Raw genomic sequence first — 18,075 nt, 5'->3', positions numbered from 1 at the left:
TTTTGTTGAGCAGAAGGTGGCTGGGGGTCCCTATCTGGTCTTCTAACTGAGGGTGGGGGGTAGGATTGTGGCTGAAACATAGTCTGCTGTAGTGTCTCTCTGATCTGAGCTATTTCTGCACTGAGATCTTCAAGAGAAGCAACACTTATCTTAAGTTCAGTCAACTCCGCTAGTGCCTCGGGGGACACTTTTGTTTTTTCTCCTCCGGGGCAAATGGTAGGTTGTCTTCTGACTGTACCATGCTAACATGTGTCGCTTCCTGTAGGGCACTAAACTTCTTTTTATTTCTCCTTTCCATTTCATCAGCACAGGCTACATTTAACCGCTCTAGTAAAAGCTCATTTGAAGTCGTACAGTCCAGCAAGAGAGGCTAAATATCTACCCTAACACTGTCAAGCTGGAGACCAGTGGGTATTTGTGTGCAAGCACATACGCTGGACTTTACTTGGGTCGTACTGAAGTCCTGATTCTGATTCTCGAGATGCAAACAGTACCTTCTGCCTAAGACCCAAGACTCGCATTAAGAAACTTTGTGGAGTCTCTTTGATATGCTGCACTTCTGAAGCTAACTGTTGATAGAGGTCGGTAGCACTCCTTTCCTGAAAATGAACTTCTAGGATCCATTTGAGTGTGGGAAGGGTTAGATTAGGTTTTTCTTCCAAATAATTACGTGGCTGCAAACTGGGGGAGATAGCCCTGATAACAGCATCAATGATTTCCATATCTAGGTAACCCCTATTCAGTACAATTTCAATTTGATGACAAGGCTTGAGAATGTCATCTTGTCCTTCTGGCCTCGTTCACCTATTTTGCCAGTAATTTTGAAGTCTTTGTGCCAGTATGAGCTTGGCTGGGTCTGGGGAGACACCCCTCTGAGGGTCCGCAGCATCTGGTAGCTGGAGCAAAGTTTTTGCAGTCTCCCAATTCTGATCCTTGTTTGTCGTTTGCATCTCTTTTGACGTCATCCTTCATATCTGATATTTTATTCTTCAGTTCCAACAATTCAGACATGCCTTCATCGTCTAGTTCTTCTCTTTCTAGGTACTTCCTAATGTGAGTTATGATATACGCGATTTCCATTTAACACTTCCTAATATGTTGAGAAAATCACATATTTCCAGTAGGTTATTTTCTGTCAAGTTGCGCAATGTTCATACCACCTCTTCGAGCAACTGTTCCATTTTATCGACAATGTAGGAGTTCTTTTGACTGTACAGGAGTGAACTCTAAACTGGCACGTCTTTTCTGTCCCTATGATGATCTCGGATTGGCCTCAGATGACAAGTACTAAACCGCCAACTTCCAGTTCTTCTCAAACAGCAACACCTATTCTCACTTCCATCTGCATGGTTTGTAGTGTTTGGGGGATTTAGCTGGCTCAGAATTCAGTGAGCAGGTCATGGACACTGGAGATCTGAACAGCAAGCCCAGGGGTGCCTCCAAATATTGCACCCTGCATTTTAATCTTGAAACACAGAGAAATAATCCGAACAGTGATTAGTTGTTGCTTCTTCAATCTAACTTTACTGTTATCTTCATCAACACAAAACCCCATTAATATACAATTACACCCATATATATTAGCAACACGTTAGAACTCAAAACATAGTGTACAATTACCCTTCTATCTACCTACAGAGCTAACGATTGTCATTGTACATAATAGCTGTTTACATCCTTCCGGATGTTAATGTTAGCACGGCACTTAACCTCCTGTTAGCGTCTATTAACAAACAGCAGATTGACCACCCTGATGGAGTCTTTATTGTCGCTGGTGACTTCAACAAAACTTCTATAGACTGTTCTGCCTAAATTTATCCAGTACGTGAAGTGTTACACCAGAGGAGATAAAACTAGACCATGTTTATTCTAATATCAAACATGCTTCTAGAGCCACATCCCTCCCTCACCTGGCTGGATCAGACCCTCTCTGCCTGTCCCTCACCCCCGCATACACTCCACTCTGGAGGCTACAAGGCTGCAAATAAAGATAATAAAAACATGGCCCGAGGACGCCCTTTCTCAGCTGCAGGACTGTTTTTCCCGCACCATCTGGAAACTTTTTGAACACCACAACCTCCAGGACTACACGGACACTGTACTTTACTACATCAAAAACTACACGGACAACGTCACTGTTGGTAAACTGATACAGGTTTTTCCTAATCAACAACCCTGGATGACCAGTGAGACACAGGCACTCATTAAATGCCGTAAGACCGCCTTCAGGTCAGGGGACCAGGTACAATACAGCACTCCCAGAGCAGAACTGAAGAGGCACTAAAAAGGCCAAGGCAGCAAATATAAGGAAAATTGATGAGCACTTCACAGTAAATAACCCAAAGAAGATGTGTCAGGGAATACGACATACTACAAATTAAATGACAATAATGTGTCTGTTAACGCAGATGCGTCACTAGCAGAGTAACTGAACCGTTTCTTTGCCCGCTTTGAGACTGACCAATCAGACCCAGTCTCAACACCTCCACCATCCCCCTGCAGCATTACACTGGAGCTTCAGGAACTTGAAGTGAGCCTGGTAATGCGGACTGTGATAACCAGGAAGGCTGCTGGCACCGACGGAGTACCTGGGATGGTGCTCCAAGCCTGTGCTGACCAGTTGGCTGGTGTTTTCACAAAAATGTTCAATTGTTCCCTACAACGATCCATCATTTCATCCTGCTTGAAATCTACCACCATTATCCCTGTCCCTAAAGCCAACCATTGACAGCCTGAATGACTAAAAGGCCTGTTGCACTCATGCCTGTGATCATCAAGTGCTTTGAAAAGTTGGTCACCCCTCATATCAGGGATACAATCCCTCCCTCAGTTGACCCTCATCAGTTTGCTTATAGAGCAAACAGGTCCACTGAGGATGCTCTCGCCGTAGCTCTACACACAGCACTCAGCCACCTCAAGCACCATGGGAATTACGTGGGAATGCTTTTCGTTGATTATAGCTCAGCGTTCAACACTATAATACCGGACATTGTTGCTGAGAAGTTCTCCCACCTTGGGCTATCCTCTTTCATCTGCTGCTGGATAAAGAACTTCTTAAACAACCGACCACAAACCGTTAGGCTTGGTCCCCACCTCTCTTCCTCCATTACACTGAGCATTGGCTCCCCTCAAGGCTGTGTACTGAGTCCTCTTCTGTACTCTCTGTACACACACGACTGTACACCGACCCACCAGTCCAACTCCATCATCAAATTTGCCGATGACACCACTGTGGTCGGAATCATCTCAGGAGGGGATGAGTTGGCCTACAGAGATGAGGTCAACAAACTGTCTTTGTGGTGGTCGGTGAACAATCTCACACTAAACACCGCAAAGACCAAAAAAATTATCCTGGAATTTTCGCAAACACAGCACAGATCTGGCTCCACTCCTCATAAATGGAGTGTGTGTAGACCGGGTCCAGTCCTTTAAATTCCTGGGGATCGGCATCGCGGATAAGCTCTCCTGGTCTACAAACACAACAGCAGTGGTTTAGAAGGCCCAGAAATTACTCCATTTCCTCAGGGTACTGAGGAGGAACAACTTGGACACTAAACTTCTGATAACCTTCTATAGTGCCACTGTGGAGAGCATGCTGGCATACTGCATTACATTGTGACACGCTGGAAGCATGGCAGCAGACAAAAAGGCTATGCAGAGAGTGTTTAACACTGCCCAGAAGATTGTCGGTTGTTCTCTGCCCTCACTGGAAGACATCGCCAGCCCTCGTTACCTCAGCAGAGCCAGGAACATTGTCGGGCACCCATACCACCCTGGTCACAACCAGTTCGAGCTGCTGCCCTCTTGCAGACGCTACAGGTACCACAAAGTACGGACAAATAGGCTTAAGGACAGTTTTTCCCCACATCCAACATGACTTTAAACTTGCGGCACAACACAAAATCCCGTGTATCCATCACTGCTGGGTGTCGAGTCTGAAATGATTACTAATTTGGCTCTTTTGCCGGGAAAGCGCACTTTGTGGAGAAGCACCACCAATTTCGTCACACGCAACTGGGCATGATATTACAATTAGGGTTTTGTTGAGTCAATGATGAAGACAAGGCCAATGTCTGATTATTATTATTTTTTATTATTATTGTTCTTCGCTGTTGGTTCTGTATAACATTTTAGTGCCGAAAAAATGCTCAAACCAAGTTGTTACCAGATGAAAACATTTTGTTGTGGATCTAAATGAGGACTAAACCTTTAGTTGTTGATGATTCATTTCCTCTGTACTTATGGCTTATTTCTAATGTTGAGACCTGACAAGGGGATATTGTGCTCACTCTGCTGTATTAATGATCCAACATCGCAATGTGACAGTTATTTAGAACCAAAACAAAGTTCATCAGTTTAATGACAAAAAATAAAAAGGTCAAGGCACGTGGGCAAAATAATAATAATACATTGTTTGAAAAATAATTCAAATATTATTTGAAAAAGAATTCTAAAATTATTTGAAAAATAATTCTAAAATTTTGAGAAATAATTCTAAAATTATTTGAAAAATAATTCTAAAATTATTTGAAAAATAATTTTTAAATTATTTGAAAAGTATTTCTGAAATTATCAGAAAAATAACCTAAAATTATTAGAAAAATAATTCTAAAATATTTTTTAAAATTATTCTAAAATTATTTTAAAAATAATTCTAAAATAATTTAAAAATTTATTCAAAAATCTTTGTAAAAATTATTCAAAAAAATAGTTGAAAAATTATTCAAAAATAAGTTGAAAAATTATTCTAAAATTAGTTTCAAAATAATTCAAAAAATAGTTTAAAAATAATTCAAAAAATAGTTTAAAAATAATTCAAACATTAGTTTAAAAATAATTCAAACATTATTTTAAAATAATTCTAAAATTAGTTTAAAAATAATTCCAAAATTAGTTTAAAAATAATTCCAAAATTAGTTTAAAATTTTTCAAAACTTATTTCAAGATCAAGGAAAAAAATTATTAAAAAACAACCCGTGAAAAAATATTTGAAATGTGAAGAAAAAGTATATACAAAAGACAACCTCAGAAAATTAATTGAAAAATGGAGGTTTCAAAAATAATTAAAAAAAAAACACGCAAAAAATTACTTGGAAAAAAAACATTATTTAAAAAACAACCTGCGTAAAAAAAGATCTAAAAAATGAACGAAATAACTAATTACAATAACACCCCATAAAATTAAGCAATTTATAAGCATAAGTTTCAAAAAAAAATTAATTTAAGAATAAAATTATATTAATTTGAAAAATGGCTAGGACATTTAAAAAATATATTTTTCAGCTGAATGCAATAATCTTCAGGCAAATAAAAATGGGAGTTTGGGTGGAATGATGTTGATGTGGTATCGGGTTAAACAATCCCCAAAAGTTCCATTATATGTCCAGAATTAACCAGTGTGAACAGGATTTTAATGAGATCATAAAATGGATGTTATAGTTCATCTTTTAGTGCCATTCACTGCGCATCTAACCCATTTTGACTGAGACAATTCGATCCCTGCCAGCCCCTCTGATAAATTGGATTAAACGTCAATTGCAGTGAATGAGTTAATCACCTTGGCACGTTAAATTACAAAGTTCACAATTATTAAAAGGTTGCCGTAAATGTAGTCAGACATTGCTGCGATGATCAAAAAATTGCTAAGTAGGATCACCCCTATTATTATTAAGTATTTTTTGTTTGTGCTGAGTCCCAGTAATAAGCAGAAGACAGGGGAGTGGATTCCACTTGCGAGTTTGGAGGATGTTCACATTTTTATGAACTTATATAAAATATATATAATTCATAGCAGAAAAAAAATGGCAAAGACAGGAATTTGCGATATGTGAAGTCGCGATAATCGAGGGAAGACTATATTCAAGGGAAGATGTCCGTTTACGATTTGACGCAAATTTGCAAGACAGAAAAGAAGTTGGGACGTGCTGAAGTCGTATCAATCGCGTCAGGTGGCGGCGGCAGCTCCTCGACACGACAGTAAAAAACGAAAGCTCTAGAAAGGTCTAGTCGAGTGAACGCACGCCTTCCTCCATTGCTATTCACGAAGCCACACTACGTAACAACACACTCGGTCAAATTCCCCCCTGGCTTGGTGACGTTTTGCGTTGCTTGTGTGTGGCAAACGCTTATTTACTCCACAGCCATTTGGCGTTCTCTTCGCGAGACTGTTTTGTCCCCCAAAGAAGACAATGACTTCCCATCAAGAAGCGTAAGTTGTGTGACTCAGCCAGGGCTGAAAACTGGAAATACGTATTGCTAACATTAGCCTCCCGGTGAACATTCTGTGGTAATGGCGGGAGACTGGCCTTTACCTAGCTTAACTGTGAACTATCATGAACCAGCGGTGTTAAGCAAATTCAGTCCACTTTTTAAAATACTCTTGATCATGTCCCTTACTCTGTACGCAAAGATACGTTTGGAATATGACAACTTTATTTAGTTTTACGTTACGGCGTATGTCAGGTACACCGCATGGCTCAACAAACTCCTCTTAGGCGTGTTAGCACATTTAATTCATTCAACTGCATTTTTGCCGCTTCTAATGAAAATCAGATTTGTGCTGAAGGACTGCGGAGTTCTTTTGAGGTTTTATTGTCTATAGTATAGCCATAATTGAAAATAAGAATTTTGAGTGATCCAGGTCATTTTCCGTTCCTCTATAAAGAGGTTTTGGCTCATGGCAGGAATTCATTGAATTGTCTGTAGAGGATCGTGACAATTGTAATGCACTTTATACTTAAAATATTTCAACTCAACATCAAATGTAACTTTACGTCAAGAATGGGTGGCATATTTCAACAAAAAATACCCTTTTAAACGTAAAATTAGGAGACTTTTTAATACGGAATGTTCCTCTGTCGTTTGATGCTGTCGTCACCTGATACTGACATTTATTTTTTAACAAAGTAGAGGAATGGATTATATATCAGTATTCCAGCCTATTAGCCACCTGATATTGCTTTTGTTTGAATGTAGTTTTAAATTATAGTTACATTTGTTTAAACAGTATTGTTGTAATTTTGTCTTTTATCCAAAGCTTACAAAGTAAAATTTGAAATGCAAACATTGTTTATTGAACTATAATGATTGATTGAAAATGAATTATTTTTTATTTTCTTCACAGGCATCCAGCCAGTGCCAAGTGGTACGATACTAGGGACTCTGTTTTCATAGAGTTTTGTGTTGTGGACAGCAAAAATGTAAATGTCACTTTTGACAAAACAAAATGTGCTTTCAGGTATGGAATATTCACTTGAAAATGAATTTGGTCCGATCCATAGACAAACAAAATAAGACAAGGGCGGGTGCAGTAATAATCTTTTTTTTTTTTAACCCCTACAGTTGTGTTGGAGGAACTGACAATGTCAAACATGACAATGAAATGGAACTTTTTGATGCCATTGATCAAAATGTAAGTATTGTATTACTTCACTGATGTGTTTCACCATCCTCACAATCAATAACTTCCTGAGTCCAGGAATCCAAACACAAACGCACAGATAGATCTGTGTTGTGCTACTTGCGGAAAGCACAGCCAGGCAAGTCATGGCCTAGGCTTACCAAAGAGAAAGTTCAGGTCAGTTGGCTTTCAAAGTTGTCACATTTAAAAAAATACCTAAAGTTTTGGATGACTTTTTATGTGGTGTGTCTCCACAGCCACGGTGGGTCAGCCTTGACTTTAACAACTGGAAACAGTGGGAGGATGACTCGGAGGAGGAGACGGGCAACTTTGATCAATTCTCAGATGTAAGAACTCTTAAAATTTGCAATATTTTTTTCAAAGCCAAAATACAGGTCTCATTCTTAATTCCAACTAAAATGTGGCTGCCATAGTTATATCACTTGGCATGACAAATGCTGAATTTAAGAGTATGTGCACAGTGCTTGTAATGATTACATAATTGTTTGTGGATAAAGTGTGTACAGTGTTCCCTCGCTTATCGCGGTTAATGGGGACCGGAACCACCCGCGATAAGTGCATTTCTGCGAAGTAGGGATTCCCCTTCCAAAATGCTTAATTTGAATTTAATTAAAAAAAAAGTTTGTTTTTTTACCCCCCTGTATACAGTACACCATATAGAATATGGGTAGAGAGAGTGAAATTCATGTTAAAACAAAAAAACTGTAAAATATGTTGTTTCAATGTAATATTTGTATTTTTTTCCCCCCCAAAAAATCCGCGAAGCTCTGCGTCCCCGCTAACTGAAGCGCGAAGTAGCGGGGGAACACTGTACTACTATTTGCTATTCTATGGCCTAAGCCAGGGGTGGGCAAACTTCTCAAGGGCTGCTGTGGGTGCAGGTTTTTGTTCCAACCAATCTCGTACAGACAGTTTGACCAATGGAGTTTTTAAAGAAACAAGAAGCACCTTAATGGAATCCAACGATTGTACTTGTAGGACACCAGATTGGTGAAACTGTCCTCTTTATGGGTTGGAATGAAAATCCGCACCAACTGCAGCCCTTTAGTGAAATAGTTTGCCCACCGCTGCCCGAAGGGCCCTACTAGGTCTTTGTTTAGTACACCGGTGTCCAAACCAGTCCTCAAGGACCACACAGGTACAGGTTTTCATTCTAACCAAAGAAGAGCCACTGTGGTTTCGACACCCCGAGTTTTGCCCAAGCAGGCACATTTACATCACAGGATTAGCTATTAAAGCGCCACTAGGTGTCACTATTGTTATGTAAACTTTTCTTTCTGTTATACCACAATTTTTTTTTCAATTTGGAAATTGCAGTTTCATTATGCGGTTAAAATCATTTGACAATTTGGTCCCAGAACTAGTGTTTTCACGCCTAAAGGGCTCACCGACTCAAAAGGGCGCTGTCTCAGTTGCGGGTGAAATTTGTGTTTTTCCCAACCACAATGCAATTCCGCTCAATGGGCGCAACATTACGGTATTGCTAGCATGTACACTATTGTATGTTTCATGCTGGCACTACCATAATGTTGCACATGTTTTACAAAAGGCAACAGGAGCAAAACAGAGTTTGTTTGTGCATTATTGACGTTATGTGTGCTCGCGTAATACAAGTCAAACCATTAAAACATACAAATCCGTCGTGGGCTTTTGATGCAGACCAGCTTAGGCGAATGCTCGCCTTGCTAGACGACACATTAGCCCAGGCATACACAACACTTTCACAAATCTTTGCTCGATTCTGCCTGTCAGTTTTTGTACAAATATGTTTGCCATCGGACATCTATCACCCCCAAGCCTTACATGCCCCACAAACTCAGCGTTGTTGTTTTTTCCTTGATGAAGCTGTTTTACTGTCTCCCTCCACTCTCGGAGCATGGACTCATTTTTGTTGTGGTGCCTCAAAGCTGCTTTATTTCCATGTTCCTCCGCGTAGCACCCAGTTTGAACTGTGCTTCTTAAGCAGGTGCCATTGCTGGGGATCAAATCCCATATTCTTTTGCAAATTGAATATCTAAATAAGTTTCTATTGGTACGTCAGGTCTTTTCTTTTATATGCAACTACCTCTTCAGCAAGAAATGTACCCTGATAGTCCAGCGGTCAGAATCATACAGCGACATCTACAGATTTTTGAATTTTGTACATACACAAGGCTCACTGAATTATTGGGCGCCCTATCCATTTTAGAATTTTTTTTTAGACTTAAGTGCCCTCTGTGGGCGTGAAAATACGGAAATTCAAATGTGAAGAGGCCCAGTATCATGTAGTGGATTTTGTTTGACTCAAAAGGTTCGATCGCAGTATTGTTCAGCAGGTTTTACGTGCGGTTAATTACTTTAGGAAACATACCCGTCTCCTTGTGCCCTGCGATCGGCAGGGCACCGATTCAGGGTGTCCCCCGCCTCTGGCCCAATGTCAGCTGAGATGGGCTCCAGCACACCCTGCGACTCTAATGAGGAAAAGTGGTTCAGAAAATGAGATGAGATAAGAATAATTAATGGTAAATGGTAAATAGTGGCGACAAACAAATCAAACAATCTTTTTATTTTGGTGAATGTAGATTTCCATTTTTATGGAATCTTTGAACCTCAAAATTGACTATTTTTAGCTAATAACAAGGAAAAAAGCCATTTTGTTTTGAGTTCTCAAACACTGCTTTGTCCATTGGTATTACACCCTGTGTCTTATATCATTGCCCATTGACAATAACTCCACAAAATCACGGTTGATCCTGTTTTCATTCATTTATTTTCTGACCCGCGTTATCCTCATTAAGATTGTGGGGGTTGCTGGAGCCTATCCCAGCTGACTTTCAGGCCAGAGGTGGGGTAACCCTGAATCGGTGGCCACATCGAGAGGAACGACCAATCAGTCACACTCATACCCACAGCCGATCTAGAGTTTCCAATAAACCTACCCCGCGCGCGCCCGGAATGCGGCCCGTTAGGCTTTTTAATCTCGCCCGCCGGCGTTGCCCAATTTTTATTTATTTATTTTTACCCCAAGATGGCACAGTCACGCGTAAACCAGTGGCAGTAGCTCTGTCCACTCTTATTTGTTTTTTTGTGTTTTACAGCCCTTCTATCTTTCTTTAAATTACATGTTAATAATTCCTAATTCAAACCTTTATACTTTACTTTGTACTTTAATGATGAGTGATGAGTATGTCAATGCTTGAGTCCTTTTTTCTGTTTGTTTCATATGTACTGTTAACGGATGCAGTTTTTTATGTTTATCATATCTTGTGCTGACCCGGCCAGTCTGTCAAAATTTTAAAGTAAATGTGGCCCCCGGGCCCAAAAGTTTGCCCACCCCTGGCTTAGCCCCTCCTCCCCCAATGGGCAGCTCAGACCACAACCTGGTCCATCTGATCGCCACCTACATTCATGTAGTGAGGAAACAACCTCCAACCACAAGGATCATATAAAGACGGACTGGGAAGACCCGCATGGTACTCAGGGACTTGTGAAACCACTGACTGGGAGGTGCTGTGGGGTACACATGGCAAGGACATTGACAACGTGACCCACTGCATCACAAAACATTTAAAGCTCTGTGTCGAGAACACTACCCTCCAAGAAGGTCCTGTGTTTCTTCAATAACAAGCAGTGGGTCAGCCCGGATCTTAAGCTCCTAAAACTGAGACATCTTAGACCATCTGCACCACTGCAGATTTAAGTGTGACGCCGAGACCCAGTGAATTCAGGATTTTGGGATACCTGTGGAAAAGGGTAAACGACTACACACAACAACTTTCATTCACAACAATCAGTTTCCTCTGGAACACCATGAAATTATGCCACACCTACATAGTAGTTCTCCAGATAGTTCTCATACCACTTCACTCTTCTCTGTGATAGGAGTATTTCACCATCTTGTTCTCCCGCTTGAGTCTCTGTGGGCGGGGCATTCAGACACTCCCAGGCTGCCACTGACAGTGCAGTCACTGTAATGTGGGTGGCAACAGCTTTCACCGTGTCTTCTGTATAGAGGTGCAAATTCTATGGGTGGTCAAGGTCAAGTGAGGGGTGCTCGTGGCAGGTGAATAGACGTCAGATGAGTTTTTCACGGACAAAGGTTTTTGACACCGTCCGACTTTCAGTCTTTTCAGAGTCATCTGTGTCTCGAACTAACTTGATTGGTGAATCCACTTCGACATTTTAGCGATGCTGTGGAGGTTGGTGAGTTGGGCCACAAATGGGCTTTCCCATCATGAAGAGGACTTCCTTCTTATGACTTAAATCAGGATCCAGTCACCTGGCTTCACCACCTCCTGTAAAGGTGACAAAGGGATCACGGCAGCTTACATGTTTTTTGGACAAGTTTCTCCAAACATTTTTACCATCTACTCAGTTAGTGGATCTGCCTCGCCCTTAGTCTCTTGTCATGGTTCACCTTCCCATAGAGGAAGTTGGAATGGTCTTCTGTGAACTATCTCAAAAGGTGTTAATCCTGAGCTAGTTGGTACTATCTTCATATATGTTTTGACCAGTGTTAGGCATTCTGGCCATGGCTTCTTTATCACTTCCATGGTTTTCTTAAGTCTTAGTTTTATCGTACCATTTGTTCGCTCTACCAGTCCCACGGTCTGCGGATGGTACGAGCAGTGGTTTTTAGACCTATTTCTACGTGTTTTATTTAAAATAGGTAGGTACCTTTTGGACGTTGGCACCGTTTGCGCCTGAGGTCACCTTGCACATTGTCTGCCACAAATTAAAAAGTTCCTACATTTTTGTTTTTTTTAAAGGTAGGCATTTAGACCCCTGGGACATGGAATACACGCTGTACCATGTCATCACCCCCCACTGTTGAGACATGGCTCCTTCCATAGCTCAATTTTGGAATACATTTGTTGGTAGGCACGGTAGGCCTTAAGCTGTGTACAGGTCGTCTGCAGACTTTTCTGCGCCTTCATGTATCCATGCATCTTTTGCTTTCTGTGGTGCAATGTTTTGCATACCAATTAATAATTTTTGAGATCGAATCGTTTTGTTGTTGTTGTGTATACTGTGCAGTAAGTGTTTGTACTGGTTATTTAGCTGCTGTATTCTGTCGTTGTCTTCAGTGCGTGCTTAACATATGCATAGAGCCATTTGGTTGGGCTTAATACCCCAATGAACAAATACCACAACAATCTTACTTATTCCATCACTATAGTTTGTGAGAATTGAAATGCCTTATCAGTCAAAATTTAAAATGCTAGCTGGTATTCTATTTTGAACAGTGCTTCCTTGTTAAGATCAAGAACTATTTGTTTTTTCCTATCCTGCAATTACACAAGTTAACTTATCATACTAACAATAGGAAAAATACAAACGGCAAACCAGGGTGCTTTCTCCTCAGGAAAACAGCTTTCCCGTTCTCTGCAATAGTTGCATTCACATCAATTAATATCCAGAAAAATGTACACTTATAATTCTGAATAGAATTGAACCCACTAAAATGTAACCACCCCTTGTTTGTCAGGGTTAATATTTTTAGCAAAACTGTCCATTAGAGCAATTAAAACCATTACTAAAATGCATACTAATCAAGTCCCAATTCATTCAATAATGTGTATCGCGTTGAATATTAAACTCAGTTGTTTAAAATTCAAAATACCTCAACCTAGCAGTCTTTTTATCAAATGTAACATTCCATTGTCTTTGGAGTTTGTCTAACATCTATACAACTCTTAATATTTATCAATAGTCAGGCATGAAATTAAAATCTAGTTACTTTTCTATCATTGCAGTTTCTCTTTTCTTTCTGATCGTTTACTTTAACTCTTTTTAAGAAGGTTTAGTCATAATTGAAAAGCTTTCACCTTTTTTATATGGATACAATAAAACCAATATAAAGAAATCCCTATGGTTTATGGCATTGCTCCCTAAGCGATAATCTTAAGCATTCCTCCCCGAGCAAAATGTTTTGGCATTGCTCCCTAAGCAATAATCTTTAGCCCATCAATATTGGAGTGTTTGCCATTCACGTCAAAAAGTTCATCTTACCTGTCTCCTCAAACGTTTCAACTGAGAGAACCTTCTTACGGTGCACAAGGTGGATTCGCATCCCCCTTTCGGCTATTTTCATGTTTGCTGGTTGGTCAGCAACACTTGGTACAGACGTTCTCACTTTGAGTTGAGCACCCAGGCTCCTGGGACCACCGTTGGTGGAGTCTGTGTCCTGTTGAGAGGCGGTCTCCTTCTGCTAACCTAAATTCAATGCGTTTCTTTAAAGTTTTTTCTTTTATGCAGATAGCCAGATTAGCTTCATCATCCAGTTCCAATCATGTAGTGAATAAGGGCGTTTGGTATGGTCTACTAAATAGGATTTCCATATTTTGTTGTCCAGTTGACCTCGTTATGAAGGCGCAATGATTTCATAACGAAAAATGGAACCTTTTTTCAATCCCATCAATTATTCTGTTAACACAATTTGGATGCCATTATCACTACAAATCAATGGTACTTTGGGATTCCATATCATGCACTTTGTTTTTTTTCCAGTGCTCCCAAATTCCCCATTTCGCATAGCAGATTTGTTCCTCCACTTCATGTTTAACATTTGGAGTACTGCTGCTGCATTTTCATCAAAAATTTCATTGGACTAAATAAAATAGTTATATGGGGATTGCTTAATTGCATTAGCTGTATTCCTATTGAATTCCTCATCCACACCAAACCAGGGAGACGGTGTGGTGTTGAAGATAAGAGCCATTTTCTGTAGCTCACTGTGACCCTAATTAAAATTTAGGGAAAATAACTTTCCACTAGGCATTTCCTAATGATACATTTCAGTGTTTAATAAAGGACCCATAATTTGTCACTGTCATATTGTTCTATCTCTACCTCTATTTTTTTCTCTCTCTCCCTCTCTGCTTGGTTTGGCTGGTGTGGCATGGACAGTTTTGACTGCAGTTGGCCGGCCGCCATTTTTTTCTCTTCTTACATACGCTCCCTCCCCTTGTTCTCGGGACATCCGGTCTCAATTTATTATCTCTTAAATACTTCATTTATCCGTCCAAGTAGTCTCTTTAGCCGTTTATACTTCTATTTTGCGCGGCAATCGTCAAGATTTATGGACGCGTCACAGCGTACTTATTTATACAGACGCTTCCCTACTTACGAAAATTCGAGTTATGAACAACGGTATTTGCGAACATGTCTGCGCATTGCGTTTATTTCGAAAAATGTTCGTAAGTTAAATTTTGTATAGGGCGCCTTTTTCCGAGTCGTGCTTCTTTCCGCCGCTAACACTGATGCCTGGCGCTGTGAGAGCTCAGCTCACCCAGCATCCACGTTCCTTTGCCCATTTCGTTGCAGTGCGGAAGTGCGTGAACTTATCTCCAGTACGCAAAGAACCTTTTTCATTTTCATCATTAAATATCTCGTGCATCCATTATTCAATATGGTTGTTGAAAAGCGAAAGGCTTCTAATGAGGGAGGTGCAAGGAAGAGGCAAGCCCTTTCATTTGAAACCAAAGTGGCAATAATAAAGAAGCTTGATGCGCGTGAGGAAGCGGTGAGCGTTGGACGGGAATACAACTTGAATTTTTCAGGACCCAAATTTTAAACGTTGCACAAACGTTGCAAATCAATGATGCTATACAGTGCTACCACATCATTTATTATGAAAAAAAGAAGAAAACTGCAATCGTCATTAGATGGCTTCTTTAGGCCAGTTTCCAGTAAATCTCTCTCTAATGTATGTATACAGTACTGTGTATTGTCTCCATTTTATTACATGTTTTTCTGTACAAACCAATGCTGGTTACTTATATAAGCCTTAAACATACAAATGCACTTATATAAACTTTCAATATACTTATATAGGCCGTAAACATAAATTATAATTCAAAATATAGTACCGAATCAACTTACAAACAAATTCAACTTATGAACAATTGCTCGGAACGTAACTCGTTCGTAAGTAGGGGAGCGTCTGTATATCTATCTCCATTTGATTACTTGAATGCTTTTATAGTTATTATTCTATTTATTTTATATATTTTGAGAGCTCTGTTCTTAACCTTGGCACGGTATACTACCTTTACTTTATTTTTAACAATCTCTGAAAATCCTTTTACAGGGCCTTTTGCCCACCCTTCAGGTAAAGCTGCGTCACCAGCCAACCCCTTGGACGCTACTTTGTGGGTCAATCGAAGACCGACTGAATGTACAACCGTTGCATACCTTACGTATCTATTTTCCTTTTTTGTGTCTTACGTACTTCTCAGCGGTATGCGTAACTTATCTCCCACAAATAGAGCGTTTTCCTCGACTTTTTCACAAGTGAAAACGGGATTTTTCGCCAGCCCTGTTTTACAATTTAGCCAATTTACCGTGTTGGTGCCTGCTCTGCAAGAAAGGATAATTTCTAATCTGTTCTCGGGTCGCAGCAGACCAGATAGCCAATGAGGCTGTCCAAAAAAGTGATGAGGGATATTATACACCAATGTTTTATTGTTGATTTTTTTTTTCTTCTTACAGATGATGAATAACATGGGTGGTGATAATTTCCAACCTGAACTAGATGGGGATGATGTAAGATTTTTTAAATTTTTTTTAATACAGCTTCATTCCGACTTTCTCATGTTTTACTTGATTGTTCACCTTTTCATTTTTCAGGATGACTCTGCAGACAGTGATGATGAAAGTAAGAAATATTTTCTGTCTCATGTCATATATAATTCTTGGTGATTCCTGTGCTTTCGACTGGAAAGTAATCATATTTCTACTTTCAGAAATGCCAGATTTGGAAGTGAACTGAGATCCCATTGAAGGACAAGATCGATAGACAAAGGAAGCAAACAAAATTGACACTTTTACACTTTTTTTCAACGGCAGAGAACTTAAAAATAATGTACTGTTGGCAGCCATAATTAAATGCATACCATGTGCTCTATGCTACTGTGAAGCTGCGTGGTAATGTACAGAGCCGCTATCTCCACTTCCATTTCCTGTACTGCACATCGGGTATCTTGCTTTACTGTTATATGACCAACGAAGCATAGGATAATGGAAAAGCTTGTCCTCAATTAAGCAATATATGTTGATCAGATTGACTAACGGTTTGTGATTTATGATTAGTTTAACTTTTGTCAAAATGTTGTGGTTTTAAGTCAGATAATAGTGTAGAAGAAAATGATTTAAGAAAAAAATACTTGCGGTCTCAAACCTTCCATGTGCAGTGAATTAGATAACCAGTCTTTTTTGTTTCTATAACTTAAAACTTCCTGCTTACATGTTTCCCTTGTTTATATGAAATGACAGATGGCTTCATATGAAATCAAACATGTTTCATCTGTCCAATAACTATACAGGGATATTCTGAATGGAGTATTTCCCAATTTGAATATCTTTACTGCACCTCTCTCGACCATCCCAACATGACCTGACTCTGTAGAATAAAGTTCAAACTACTTGGAGTCTTTGTCTTCTGGGTTCTGTGCTCTCAATCTACTATACCACCTTGCTAGTAAAGGTTATGTCTGAAAGATGCTATGCTGTATAATGACCAAATTCTATTTGCATGGTGAACAAAAAATGTACGAGGAGACATGTTGAATTTCAGTGTAGTGAATATTCTTTTTTTGTCTACATATTTCTAATAAACAGAGAAATCTCAGATGCTCACATCTTAACTGACATGATTTTTTTTATTGATGTGCAAAAAAATATTGTCCTGTTGAACACAATGGAAAATCTTAACACAAATTTTATTTAAACAACAATAATATAATAATGCATTAAGACTCAGTGGTCTTAAACCGGTCCTCAAAGGGCCGCAGTGGGTGCAGGTTTTCATTCCAACTCAACAAGGATACCTTTTGCAAGTGCAATCAGTTAATTTGAGTCAGGTGCTACTTATTTTTAAGACACCTGATTGGTTAAAATGTCGGCACTGGATCGGTTGGAACAAAGACCAGGACCCACTGCGGCCCTATGTGGAACCGGTTTGAGACCACTGCTAATATTGCATTGTGAATTGCTTAGACCTGGTAGTGGAATAAATGCTTATACTTGTTAATAAATAAAAAGTTAGTAAATAAAAAGTTACGATTTTGGGAAGCAGGCATTTTGTGATGACAATTATGCCAATGAACATGGGCTTGACCACAGGTGTATTTTATGGGTTGTGACAACTAGAATGTGTCATTTGGGACAGTTGCATTGATTAGCTAAAATAGCACTGACAAATATAAAATATTGTGTGGCCATCTCTATAAAAAGTAAGTCGACACCCTTTTCACATCCATTCCTGTACAATCTTGTTTTACAATTTAAAAAAATAAATTTTCCATTGTGCTATAGTGGACGGAAACAAATAAAAACCTTCCAGTTCAAATGGATTTCCATCAGTGGCAGCCAATGAGTTCAATGCTTGGAGCAATCATTTTACACAAAGTTATTTAATGGGTACTATTGCCTTGCCCTAAGGCCCGGCCCGGTGTGTCGCCTCACAGCTGTGGGGTCCTGGGTTTAAATCCAGGTCGGTCGACCTGTGTTTGCATGTTCTCTCCAGGTCTGCATGGGTTTTCTCCAGGTACTCCGGTTTCCTCCCAGACTACAAAGACATGCATGGTAGTAAGTGCTATATGTGTGACAGTGAATATTTGTCCGTCTCCTCTTGCCCTGCGATTGACTGGCCACCGATTTAGGGTGTACCCCGC

General features: G+C 39.7%; 1 protein-coding gene across 1 annotated transcript; it reads left to right on the top strand.

Annotated features, from left to right (window-relative positions):
• Positions 1-5,955: 5,955 nt before the first annotated feature.
• Positions 5,956-17,046, top strand: LOC144198492 (prostaglandin E synthase 3-like). Its single transcript, XM_077719541.1, has 8 exons — positions 5,956-6,208; positions 7,124-7,237; positions 7,342-7,411; positions 7,478-7,576; positions 7,657-7,746; positions 15,893-15,946; positions 16,031-16,058; positions 16,147-17,046. Exons 1-8 carry the CDS (start codon positions 6,189-6,191, stop codon positions 16,170-16,172), a joined length of 501 nt encoding a protein of 166 aa, XP_077575667.1. The 5' UTR covers positions 5,956-6,188; the 3' UTR covers positions 16,173-17,046.
• The last annotated feature ends 1,029 nt before the right edge of the window (positions 17,047-18,075 follow it).

The sequence above is a fragment of the Stigmatopora nigra genome, chromosome 1 (assembly GCF_051989575.1).
Source record: "Stigmatopora nigra isolate UIUO_SnigA chromosome 1, RoL_Snig_1.1, whole genome shotgun sequence".
Classification (NCBI taxonomy): domain Eukaryota; kingdom Metazoa; phylum Chordata; class Actinopteri; order Syngnathiformes; family Syngnathidae; genus Stigmatopora; species Stigmatopora nigra.
This window is presented reverse-complemented; position numbering and strand designations above follow the sequence as displayed.

What these genes read in the sequence shown, in the direction of transcription:
- LOC144198492 (XM_077719541.1), top strand. Translation starts at nt 6,189, where the DNA reads ATGACTTCCCATCAAGAAGC. An exon ending in AAAACAAAATGTGCTTTCAG is followed by an intron (nt 7,238 to 7,341) that starts GTATGGAATATT and finishes TAACCCCTACAG; the next exon opens with TTGTGTTGGAGGAACTGACA. An exon ending in TTACCAAAGAGAAAGTTCAG is followed by an intron (nt 7,577 to 7,656) that starts GTCAGTTGGCTT and finishes GTGTCTCCACAG; the next exon opens with CCACGGTGGGTCAGCCTTGA.